The sequence below is a fragment of the Oncorhynchus keta genome, chromosome 1 (genome assembly GCF_023373465.1).
Source record: "Oncorhynchus keta strain PuntledgeMale-10-30-2019 chromosome 1, Oket_V2, whole genome shotgun sequence".
NCBI lineage: Eukaryota > Metazoa > Chordata > Actinopteri > Salmoniformes > Salmonidae > Oncorhynchus > Oncorhynchus keta.
The window spans coordinates 6,909,283-6,922,250 of record NC_068421.1 but is presented as its reverse complement, the minus strand read 5'-3'; the positions used below and the strand labels follow the sequence as shown (position 1 = coordinate 6,922,250).

The following is a 12,968-nucleotide window of genomic DNA, read 5'->3' as shown; positions in this document are numbered from 1 at the left end:
CCGTCTGTTGTAACCAATATTGCAGTTGCACAAGCAGGGAAGTCCCTACACAATGCATTGTGGTAAAATCCATAAGCATATTGTGTGGTGTAGGCTAATCTGTCTCCTGTTGGTGATGATAATCTACATAGTTATTCTGCTTTATATTGTCTCCTATTGGTGATGATAATCTACATAGTTATTCTGCTTTAGACTGTCTCCTATTGGTGATGATAATCTACATAGTTATACTGTTACTTTAGACTGTCTCCTATTGGTGATGATAATCTACATAGTTATACTGTTACTTTAGACTGTCTATTGGTGATGATAATCTACATAGTTATTCTGCTGCTTTAGACTGTCTCCTATTGGTGATGGTAATCTACATAGTTATTCTGCTTTAGACTGTCTCCTATTGGTGATGATAATCTACATAGTTATTCTGCTGCTTTAGACGGTCTCCTGTTGGTGATGATAATCTACATAGTTATTCTGCTTTAGACTGTCTCCTATTGGTGATGGTAATCTACATAGTTATTCTGCTTTAGACTGTCTCCTATTGGTGATGATAATCTACATAGTTATTCTGCTGCTTTAGACGGTCTCCTGTTGGTGATGATAATCTACATAGTTATTCTGCTTTATATTGTCTCCTATTGGTGATGGTAATCTACATAGTCATTCTGCTGCTTTAGACGGTCTCCTGTTGGTGATGATAATCTACATAGTTATTCTGCTTTATATTGTCTCCTATTGGTGATGGTAATCTAGTTATTCTGCTGCTTTAGTGGGAGTGGGAAGCGGCAGAGTGGGTGGCAGAGTGGGAAGCGGCCATGTGGGTGGCAGAGTGGGAAGCGGCAGAGTGGGAAGCGGCCATGTGGGTGGCAGAGTGGGAAGCGGCCATGTGGGTGGCAGAGTGGGAAGCGGCAGAGTGGGAAGCGGCCATGTGGGTGGCAGAGTGGGAAGCGGCCATGTGGGTGGCAGAGTGGGAAGCGGCCATGTGGGTGGCAGAGTGGGAAGCGGCCATGTGGGTGGCAGAGTGGGAAGCGGCCATGTGGGTGGCAGAGTGGGAAGCGGCAGAGTGGGAAGCGGCCATGTGGGTGGCAGAGTGGGAAGCGGCCATGTGGGTGGCAGAGTGGGAAGCGGCCATGTGGGTGGCAGAGTGGGAAGCGGCCATGTGGGTGGCAGAGTGGGAAGCGGCCATGTGGGTGGCAGAGTGGGAAGCGGCCATGTGGGTGGCAGAGTGGGAAGCGGCCATGTGGGTGGGCAGAGTGGGAAGCGGCCATGTGGGTGGCAGAGTGGGAAGCGGCAGAGTGGGAAGCGGCCATGTGGGTGGCAGAGTGGGAGGCGGCCATGTGGGTGGCAGAGTGGGAAGCGGCCATGTGGGTGGCAGAGTGGGAAGCGGCCATGTGGGTGGCAGAGTGGGAAGCGGCCATGTGGGTGGCAGAGTGGGAGGCGGCCATGTGGGTGGCAGAGTGGGAAGCGGCCATGTGGGTGGCAGAGTGGGAGGCGGCCATGTGGGTGGGCAGAGTGGGAGGCGGCCATGTGGGTGGCAGAGTGGGAGGCGGCCATGTGGGTGGGCAGAGTGGGAGGCGGCCATGTGGGTGGGCAGAGTGGGAGGCGGCCATGTGGGTGGGCAGAGTGGGAGGCGGCCATGTGGGTGGGCAGAGTGGGAGGCGGCCATGTGGGTGGGCAGAGTGGGAAGCGGCCATGTGGGTGGGCAGAGTGGGAAGCGGCCATGTGGGTGGGCAGAGTGGGAAGCGGCCATGTGGGTGGGCAGAGTGGGAAGCGGCCATGTGGGTGGGCAGAGTGGGAAGCGGCCATGTGGGTGGGCAGAGTGGGAGGCGGCCATGTGGGTGGGCAGAGTGGGAAGCGGCCATGTGGGTGGCAGAGTGGGAAGCGGCCATGTGGGTGGGCAGAGTGGGAGGCGGCCATGTGGGTGGGCAGAGTGGGAAGCGGCCATGTGGGTGGGCAGAGTGGGAAGCGGCCATGTGGGTGGGCAGAGTGGGAAGCGGCCATGTGGGTGGGCAGAGTGGGAAGCGGCCATGTGGGTGGGCAGAGTGGGAAGCGGCCATGTGGGTGGGCAGAGTGGGAGGCGGCCATGTGGGTTATTGTAACGTTGGTTCGGGCTAGTATGTCAAAGTTATTATCAGATGTACTTACCACAGCAGTGAACTGGTGAAACTCTGGTTTGAGGTCTGATCCTCTGAGGTGGATGTACGCTCCCTTATTAGCCATCTGATCACTTGAGGGAGAGAGAGAAGGACAGAGAGAGGAAGGGGAGAGCGAGGGGAAGGGGAGAGCGAGGGGAAGGGGAGAGCGAGGGGAAGGGGAGAGCGAGGGGAAGGGGAGAGCGAGGGGAAGGGGAGAGCGAGGGGAAGGGGAGAGCGAGGGAAGGGGAGAGCGAGGGGAAGGGGAGAGCGAGGGGAGGGGGAGAGGGAGGGGAAGGGGAGAGGGAGGGGAAGGGGAGAGCGAGGGGAAGGGGAGAGCGAGGGGAGAGCGAGGGGAAAGCGAGGGGAGGGGAAGAGCGACGGGAAGGGGAGAGCGAGGGGAAGGGGAGAGCGAGGGGAGAGCGAGGGGAAAGCGAGGGGAGGGGAAGGGGAGAGCGACGGGAAGGGGAGAGCGAGGGGAAGGGGAGAGCGAGGGGAGAGCGAGGGGAGAGCGAGGGGAGAGCGAGGGGAAGGGAGAGCGAGGGGAACGGGAGAGCGAGGGGAACGGGAGAGCGAGGGGAACGGGAGAGCGAGGGGAACGGGAACGGGAGAGCGAGGGGAAGGGGAGAGCGAGGGGAAGGGGAGAGCGAGGGGAAGGGGAGAGCGAGGGGAAGGGGAGAGCGGGGAGAGCGAGGGGAAGGGGAGAGCGAGGAGAGAGCGAGGGGAAGGGGAGAGCGAGGGGAACAGGAGAGCGAGGGGAACGGGAGAGCGAGGAGAGAGCGAGGGGAAGGGGAGAGCGAGGGGAAGGAGAGAGCGAGGGGAAGGGGAGGGGAAGGGGAGAGCGAGGGGAAGGGGAGAGCGAGGGGAAGGGGAGAGCGAGGGGAAGGGGAGAGGAAGGGGAGAGCGAGGGGAAGGGGAGAGGAAGGGGAGAGCGAGGGGAAGGGGAGAGCGAGGAGAGAGCGAGGAGAAGGGGAGAGCGAGGAGAGAGCGAGGAGAAGGGGAGAGCGAGGAGAGAGCGAGGAGAAGGGGAGAGCGAGGAGAGAGCGAGGAGAAGGGGAGAGCGAGGAGAAGGGGAGAGCGAGGAGAGAGCGAGGAGAAGGGGAGAGCGAGGGGAAGGGGTGAGCGAGGGGAAGGGGTGAGCGAGGGGAAGGGGTGAGCGAGGGGAAGGGGAGAGAAGAGAATACTGATCTTAAATGTCTTTAGAGGGGGTGACATTTGACATGTGAGAGTCTTACAATAGATGTTGTTTAAATCTGGCAATGCATATTTTAAAAAAAAATCAAAATTTGGATTGAATAGTGAGTCTGTTGCCCTAGTTACCAGTAGTTGGGTGCTGAGAAGACTGTGATGCACTTCCCTGAGTGTGTGACCTCATAACCCTCTGCCTTGACCTCGTGACTGCGGACGATGTAATCCAACTTGTTCTGGTCCAGGAACCGCTCGGTGACGTCAGGACCAAACTGACAGCTCACACCTCGCTTAGAGACAGACCGCCCATTCTGGGGGTCAGGAAAAAAGAAAATAATTAAATAGACAGATGACATGATGCAGTACAGCTATTTAAACCAGATTATATTAGAATTATATTTTCTTGTTGGACAAGAGTGTATTTCTAGGACACCAAACCTGTGGCTGTGGGTCTGACCAGAGGAGATCACACATGGGACCTGAAGAAACACAACAGTTGAAACAACACTTTAATTCCTAGGTCCTAAACGAGAAAGGTATTGATTAATTGATCGCTCTTACCAGAGTCTGGGGGCTGTCTGTTCCTGTCGATCTTCCTCAGATCGTCGAGCATCACTCCGTCCTCACTGAACAGCCCTCCGTGCATCACCTGACACAGTCAGAACACAACGACAGACAATATTCTCAAAAAATGTCCAGTTGTACCATTGGCAGGCCTCAGCATGCTTCAGTTCGGCTGGCGCCTAGCGGACCTCGGCTAGTCGAACTGAACGGCCGTGCTGCATACTCTCTTAAAAAGACCTTTGCTTGAAAAACGAGAAATAAGAAATAAAAGTGGCAATAGTACCGTTTGTCCATCTTGAGACGCCAAAGCCATTATTCACTTCCTCAAAAAAAAGTCAGAATGGATCTAACTCAAGAAATCTGTCATTAATTGCTGTTATCGCTGAAGAGATTTGTCACACAATGTTACACGTAACGTAGAAGTTTGGTGCATTGTTTATCAATAAAAAACAATTTGCAGGAAAACGAGTTCTCACTGAATGGCAGACTTTATTGAATCCCTACTGTTGAAAAATCACAGGCGAAGGGGACTTTTCTTCACAGACGAAGGAAGGGACTTTTCTTCACAGACGAAGGAAGGGACTTTTCTTCACAGACGAAGGAAGGGACTTTTCTTCACAGACGAAGGAAGGGACTTTTCTTCACAGACGAAGGAAGGGACTTTTCTTCACAGACGAAGGAAGGGACTTTTCTTCACAGACGAAGGAAGGGACTTTTCTTCACAGACGAAGGAAGGGACTTTTCTTCACAGACGAAGGAAGGGACTTTTCTTCACAGACGAAGGAAGGGACTTTTCTTCACAGACGAAGGAGGGGACTTTTCTTCACAGACGAGGGGACTTTTCTTCACAGACGAAGGGACTTTTCTTCACAGACGAAGGAAGGGACTTTTCTTCACAGACGAAGGAAGGGACTTTTCTTCACAGACGAAGGAAGGGACTTTTCTTCACAGACGAAGGAAGGGACTTTTCTTCACAGACAAAGGGACACAGACAAAGGGACACAGACAAAGGGACACAGACAAAGGGACACAGACAAAGGGACTTTTCTTCACAGACAAAGGGACTTTTCTTCACAGACAAAGGGACTTTTCTTCACAGACAAAGGGACTTTTCTTCACAGACAAAGGGACTTTTCTTCACAGACAAAGGGACTTTTCTTGCCTCCAGAAAAATTGAGTGCCGAAACAGCCAGAAAAAACCCTCACCGAAGTCCATAATGTCGTCCTATATGAACAAACTCCACCAAACTGTTTCGGCTGGGAAGCATGCGGACGCCTTAATAGAGAACCTACCATGACTTTGCTGTTTAATACACCGTGTGAGGGCTGTCAGGGGTCAAAGGTTAGAGGTCAAGGATACCTAACAGGACTTTGCCGTTGATGCACTGCGCCACAGGTTAGGGTTTAAAGGTCAGGGTTACCTACCACGGGAGAATCTCAATTGCATTAGTTATTTTTCCTCACCTACCTCTCAAAACCCATTGGAGGAGATGGTCAGAGGGGAGGGACCTCTGGCGTTCTCATCCAATGAGTTTTGAGAATGAGTATGCAAATGAGATTCTTCCCGATGGTTTTACAGTTAATACACTGTGCTTCAAAAAGGTGGTGTGGTAGATATCAAAACTCTTCCGCAAAGGACTGCTATAGGATACACATGACCAGCCTCAATGAAAAACGTGGCTATCGAGGAGGAGAAGACACTACTAACAAATTGACTCCCCTCGACCATCATCGGTTTCCGGGTCACGGAAGAGAGAGGGGAGGCAGTTTGGAACTCGATGGTGAGTTTTGCAACCGAGGACAGACGATTCCCGTTCTGTGAGCTTGTGTGGCCTACCACTTCACGGCTGAGCCGTTGTTGCTCCTAGACGTTTCTAGTTGACAAAACCAGCACTTACAGTTGACCCGGGACAGCTCTAGCAGGAATTTGGAATTTGATGAACTGACTTGTTGGAAAGGTGTCATCCTATGACAGGGCCACGTTGAAAAGACACAAGGCCATTTAATGTATTTATTTATTTTATTTTTTAAACCTTTATTTAACTAGGCAAGTCAGTTAATGAGAACAAATTATTATTTTACAATGACTAGGAAGTGGGTTAACTGCCTGTTCAGGGGCAGAACAACAGATTTTTACCTTGTCAGCTCGGGGATTCGATCTGGCAACCTTTCGGTTATTAGTCCAACGCTCTAACCACTAGGCTACTTGCCAATGTTTGTCAATGGAGATTGCATGGCGGTGTGCTTGACGTTATACACCCATCGGTAACGGGTGTGGCTGAAATAGCAGAATCCACCAATTTAAAAAGTCTATTCCCCAAAGTCCAAATTCAAAATGTGAATTTACTCATTTCGTATTTACGGCTTCACAACCGGTAATTACCACCTTACCACATAGTTATAAACGCCAAATTACCTACCAGGACCTTGCCGTTGATGCACTATGCTAGAGGTTAGGGGTCAGAGGTTATTAGAGGTTAGGGGTCAGAGGTTATTAAAGGTCAGGGGTCAGGGTTACCTACCAGAACTTTTCCATTGATGCACTGCGCCAGAGGCAGCCACTGGAAGACCTCACTGAAGAGCGTAAACATCTGAGCGGTGTACTTGGCCTTCACCTCCCCCTCAAAACCATACATCTGGTTCATGTTGTCAGTCTCGTGGTTACCTAGTTACACAGGAACATATGGACATCAGTTACCGACACAATTTACCCATCCGCTAAGCCCCACTCACAGAATTATGGGCAAGCGATCGCAACGCTTCGATGGATAGCAACTGCAGTTGAGTCCAACCCCTCGGACAAGGTCATGTTTCAAACCCAAGGAGGGCTATGTCAAAAACAGAAACGTAATTTTAAAAAATCTATCGTTTGAAGGGTTAAATCATTTAACAGCGCACCAGAGGTCTCATTGAAAAAGTTGCTGACGCTAGCAGGTTAGCTAGCTCTCATTGAAAACATTGCTAAGGCTAGCTGATTAGCTAGCGCTCATCGAAAACATTGCTAACGCTTGCTAGCTCTCATTGAAAACGTTGCTAACGCTAACTGGTTAGCTAGCGCTCATTGAAAACGCTCATAGTTAATATTACTCATTGGCATGTAGCTAAATTGGCTATTAGGAATATAACTCTCATAGGCTGTTGACAAACAACTTGAAAGCACTTAACTCCATATGTGGTTAGTAGCTTTGACTGCATGCAAAGTGCCTTTAGAGACATCTAGTGGCTAGCCACACTACAAACTTAATTTGATTAGGTTCCCAAAAAAGCACTTGTAATGACAGTTCACCACAACATACCTGAGAGTCTCCTGATCAGCTAGGGGTAGTCTGTTTAATTTCATTGTGTATTAAAAGCAAGGCTTAGCGAAGGGTCAATTACACATGGGTAATATAAACATTAGCAAAGAAGGAAGACTGGCCACAGATATACAGTGCTCTTAACTTCCTCTGTGAGCCTACTGACCTCTGAGCAGGTAGAAGGAGGAGCCTACTGACCTCTGAGCAGGTAGAAGGAGGAGCCTACTGACCTCTGAGCAGGTAGAAGGAGGAGCCTACTGACCTCTGAGCAGGTAGAAGGAGGAGCCTACTGACCTCTGAGCAGGTAGAAGGAGGAGCCTACTGACCTCTGAGCAGGTAGAAGGAGGAGCCTACTGACCTCTGAGCAGGTAGAAGGAGGAGCCTACTGACCTCTGAGCAGGTAGAAGGAGTCCGGGAGGAGCAGCTTGAAGCCGAACAGAGTCAGAATAACCTCTAGGGAGAACGAACCACGGTCCACAAAGTCTCCATTAAACAGCTGTGTTATATTGTTAAGGGTTATCATGTACATATATTTGAATACAAACACCGCTTTACTGCACACGCCACCGCTTTACTGCACACGTCACCGCTTTACTGCACAGGTCAACGCTTTACTGCACAGGTCAACGCTTTACTGCACAGGTCAACGCTTTACTGCACACGCCACCGCTTTACTGCACACGTCAACGCTTTACTGCACACGTCAACGCTTTACTGCACACGTCAACGCTTTACTGCACAGGTCAACGCTTTACTGCACAGGTCAACGCTTTACTGCACAGGTCACCGCTTTACTGCACAGGTCACCGCTTTACTGCACAGGTCAACGCTTTACTGCACATGTCACCGCTTTACTGCACATGTCACCGCTTTACTGCACATGTCACCGCTTTACTGCACATGTCACCGCTTTACTGCGACTGAGCAGGATACATAGGGGTTGGTCTCGGAGGGTAAGCCGTTCAGCTCAAAGATGTTCAGAAGGTCGTAGAATTGTCCATGTGTGTCGCCACAAATGGTTATCTTCTCTGTCTGTTGGGGAGGAAACAGAAACAGGTTTAGGCACAGGGACATATGCTGAAGGGGACCACCAACTGGACCACCAAGTGCTAACAGTCAGTATATGGATAACTTGTGAAATGCTTGATACTGTACCAACCAGCCTGACTCAGTCTACTGTACCTACCTACATCACCTGCTTGATAATGGATGTGATAAACAGAGAACTATATTTCCTGAGTGATTTAAATATTGACTGGTTTTCATCAAGCCGCCCACTCAAGACAAAGCTTCAAACTGTAACTAGTGCCTGCAACCTGGTTCAGGTTGTCAGTCAACCTACCAGGGTAGTTAGAAACAGCACAGGAATGAAATCATTAACATGTATTGATCCCATCTTTACTAATGCTGCAGATATTTGCTTTAAAGCACTCTTCAGATCATACAAGAAGTTTGTAGTGATTCCTATGTTGATGATGTAAAGAATATTTGTTGGTCCGTGGTGTGTAATGAGGAGCAACCAGACGCTGCTGGTCTGTGGTGTGTAATGAGGAGCAACCAGACACTGCTGGTCTGTGGTGTGTAATGAGGAGCAACCAGACACTGCTGGTCTGTGGTGTGTAATGAGGAGCAACCAGACACTGCTGGTCTGTGGTGTGTAATGAGGAGCAACCAGACGCTGCTGGTCTGTGGTGTGTAATGAGGAGCAACCAGACGCTGTTGGTCCGTGGTGTGTAATGAGGAGCAACCAGACGCTGCTGGTCTGTGGTGTGTAATGAGGAGGAACCAGACGCTGCTGGTCTGTGGTGTGTAATGAGGAGCAACCAGACGCTGCTGGTCTGTGGTGTGTAATGAGGAGCAACCAGACGCTGATGGTCTGTGGTGTGTAATGAGGAGCAACCAGACGCTGCTGGTCTGTGGTGTGTAATGAGGAGCAACCAGACACTGCTGGTCGGTGGTGTGTAATGAGGAGCAACCAGACGCTGCTGGTCTGTGGTGTGTAATGAGGAGCAACCAGACGCTGCTGGTCTGTGGTGTGTAATGAGGAGCAACCAGACTTTGCTGGTCTGTGGTGTGTAATGAGGAGCAACCAGACGTTGCTGGTCTGTGGTGTGTAATGAGGAGGAACCAGACGCTGCTGGTCTGTGGTGTGTAATGAGGAGCAACCAGACGCTGCTGGTCTGTGGTGTGTAATGAGGAGCAACCAGACGTTGCACTTGATACATTTATGAAATTGTTTATCCCCGTTACTAATGAGTATGCACCTATTAAGAAAATGACTGTAAAAACTTAAATCCCCTGCAAATTGAGAAATCATGTGACAAAACTGAATAAAAATGAGGAAACTACACTATGAAACAAAGATAAATGACAAAGAATGATAAGCTTTTTACTATGGTGCTCCTTAAATGAAATTTTGCTTATAGGGAAGGACTTTCAACAAGCACAGCACTTACACAAATGACTGATGATTGGCTGAGAGAAATTGATGATAAAAAGATTGTGGAGGCTGTTTTGTTAGACTTCAGTGCAGCTGATATTATTGATCATAGGTCTGCTGCTGGATAAAGAGTTACCTGTCTAACAATAGAGGGTGTTCTTTAATGGAAGCCTATCAAATATAATCCAGTTAGAATCAGGAGTTCCCCAGGGCAGCTGCCTAGGCCCCTTACTTTTTAAAATCTTCACTCCACACACGCAAATACATGCCACTTGTATTTGTGAGATGTATTGACATGTTGAATGCACCGAGCTGTCTGTTTAAACTACTGTTACACAGCTCAGACACCCATTCATATCCCACAAGACATGCCACCAGAGGTCTCGTCACAGTCCCCAAGTCCAGAACAGACTATGGGAGGCGCACAGTACTACCTAGAGCCATGACTACATGGAACTCTATTCCACATCAGGTAACTGATGCAGCAGTAGAATCAGATTAAAAAACATTTAAAAAATATACCTTATGGAACAGTGGGGACTGTGCACACACTTGGTGTGTTGTGAATTCTGTAATGGAATGTTTTTTAAAATTGTATAACTGCCTTTAATTTTGCCGGGACCGCAGGCAGAGTAGCTAACGTGGGATCAATAATAAACACAAATCTGACAATTGAAGGACTAGACAGGATGAAGAGCAATACCAGGAAGTCAACATACATCACACGGATGTCTCACCTCTTTTAACGTGATCTCAACTAGACTGGGTAGTTTGGACAAGAGCTCTTTGACTTGGATCAGAATCTAAAAGGAGAGATTTTATTAGTCAACACAAATACAGTAATATTACAGGTGTACCTGGTAACTACAGTAATATTACAGTATTATTATAGGTGTACCTGGTAACTACAGTAATATTACAGTATAATTATAAGTGTACCTGATTAGCACAGTAATATTACAGTATAATTATAGGTGTACCTGATAACTACAGTAATATTACAGTATAATTATAGGTGTACCTGATAACTACAGTAATATTACAGTATTATTATAGGTGTACCTGATAACTACAGTAATATTACAGTATTATTATAGGTGTACCTGATAACTACAGTAATATTACAGTATTATTATAGGTGTACCTGATAACTACAGTAATATTACAGTATAATTATAGGTGTACCTGATAACTACAGTAATATTACAGTATTGTTATAGGTGTACCTGGTAACTACAGTAATATTATAGGTGTACCCGATAACTACAGTAATATTACAGTAGTATTATAGGTGTAAATGATTAGCACAGTAATATTGCAGTGTAATTAAAGGTGTACCTGATGAGTACACTAACACTACAGTATTATTATAAGTACACGATAAGTACACTAATATTACAGTATTATTTAAGGTGTACCTGATAAGCACACTTTCTGTGCAGTTTCTTCTGGTCTTTGAAGCACTCCATCATCTCTTTCATGAACCTCATCGTCACCTTTCCTTCTTCCAGCTTCGGTCCAGTGTACTCGTCCTCAATCACTGCATGGGTGGCACAATCAAATCAACCAAATGTATACAGCCCATTTTACAGCAACATCTGTACTTGTCCTCAATCACTGCATGGGTGGCACAATCAAATCAACCAAATGTATACAGCCCATTTTACAGCAACATTTGTCACCAAGTGTTTCACAGTAACTCAGTCTTGAAGATCTTAATTTCAAAAACACCACAATGTATACAGGCAGTAGTCCATTATCTAGACATTCAAATATATATATATGAGATAAATATGAGATAAATAGAGATATAAAAAAATATATATAATCAAGTAATGAATCCTAAAATATAAAGATTACCAACTACTCACTCATGTTTTCGATGTCTAGGGAGTCCACGACCGATTTCTTCATCTCGTCGCTGGCGATGGCTCTCTCGAAGGCTTTCTGTTTCACGATCTTGTTGCACTCCTGGTATTTCATCTTAGCGTCCTTATCGTTGGGTCGCACCCGCACTACCTAACCCCACAACACCAGGCAAACACACAGGACAAGGACTTAGGGTCAGTCTCACACTTAAAACACTATCCTCGGTACCAGTACTACACAAATGGATCAGTACCATGTCAGAAAAGTCCGTCCAAAATTCAAAGGAAAATAGATTTTACAGCCATGGTTTGGTTGTAAATGAATACAAAACAGTTTTGATTTCTAGAAATAGTTAGTGCTTCTCTCCTCTCACTAAGACTTCAGTAAAAGTCAGTAGAGACGGTTGCATCTGTGTAGAGCAATATGTCCATGACACCAATACTCTAAATTTGTCTCAGTGACAGCAGGCAGCTATCACTGTCAGTGATGTGGCACAGCCAGCCAGCCAGCCAGCCAGCTCCCTGTTGCCAGAGCCTTGGGGTGTTTATGTCAACATGGAACAAAGACCAGCTGTTTATAAATGACCCCCCCCCCCAATTGACCGAATGTAAATTTGAAGGAACGAACTTTTGATCGATTTACTGAACTGACCACAATTAAAACAGGATCTAACCCTGGCAGTACGTGACTGCCAAGTCATTACACTGTTCAAGGTAAACACATCTGCAAGACGTCATCTCAAACAGGGTGACTTTCTAAATTGTGACGACAGCCCCACTATTGGCTCCTCCCTTGTGACAAGCCCACATTCTCCTCTTCTGTCCTCATCCTAGTAATAATACTACTGTTACATGGGTCTTATACAGCGCTGGTCAAACCCAGTCACCTGGTAGGACGTCACCTGGTGATTTAGGGGGCGGCAGGGTAGCCTAGTGGTTAGTGTAGAGGCGGCAGGGTAGCCTAGTGGTTAGAGCGTTGGACTAGTAACCGGAAGGTTGCAAGTTCAAATCCCCGAGCTGACAAGGTACAAATCTGTTGTTCTGCCCCTGAACAGGCAGTTAACCCACTGTTCCTAGACCAGTTAACCCACTGTTCCTAGACCAGTTAACCCACTGTTCCTAGACCAGTTAACCCACTGTTCCTAGACCAGTTAACCCACTGTTCCTAGACCAGTTAACCCACTGTTCCTAGACCAGTTAACCCACTGTTCCTAGACCAGTTAACCCACTGTTCCTAGGCCGTCATTGAAAATAAGAATTTGTTCTTAACTGACTTGCCTGGTTAAATAAAGGTAAAATAAATAAATAAATAAATAAATAAATAAATAAGTCACCCGACTGTCTTATTTTTGTTGTGAGGGGTTCAGATCACAATAATATTAGAAATAATTCAAACAAAACAAACAAAAAACTAAAATAAATAAGTTCGGTGTAGTCTATTCCTCCTCCCTCACGCCAACCTCCCTCCCCCATGGGCTCG

General features: G+C 47.6%; 1 protein-coding gene across 1 annotated transcript in view; it reads right to left on the bottom strand.

The window, feature by feature from the left end:
• LOC118376752 (serine/threonine-protein phosphatase 5-like) overlaps nucleotides 1-12,968 on the bottom strand; it is a 35,964-nt gene that overhangs the window by 1,866 nt on the left and 21,130 nt on the right. The window contains exons 3-12 of the mRNA XM_052476083.1: nucleotides 11,492-11,639; nucleotides 11,039-11,160; nucleotides 10,358-10,423; nucleotides 8,114-8,212; nucleotides 7,571-7,676; nucleotides 6,407-6,549; nucleotides 3,882-3,969; nucleotides 3,759-3,799; nucleotides 3,453-3,631; nucleotides 2,146-2,227 (exon numbers count right to left, since the gene is read on the bottom strand). Of these exons, the coding sequence (XP_052332043.1) occupies nucleotides 2,146-2,227; nucleotides 3,453-3,631; nucleotides 3,759-3,799; nucleotides 3,882-3,969; nucleotides 6,407-6,549; nucleotides 7,571-7,676; nucleotides 8,114-8,212; nucleotides 10,358-10,423; nucleotides 11,039-11,160; nucleotides 11,492-11,639 (1,074 nt within the window). The remainder of the gene's footprint in view (nucleotides 1-2,145; nucleotides 2,228-3,452; nucleotides 3,632-3,758; nucleotides 3,800-3,881; nucleotides 3,970-6,406; nucleotides 6,550-7,570; nucleotides 7,677-8,113; nucleotides 8,213-10,357; nucleotides 10,424-11,038; nucleotides 11,161-11,491; nucleotides 11,640-12,968) is intronic.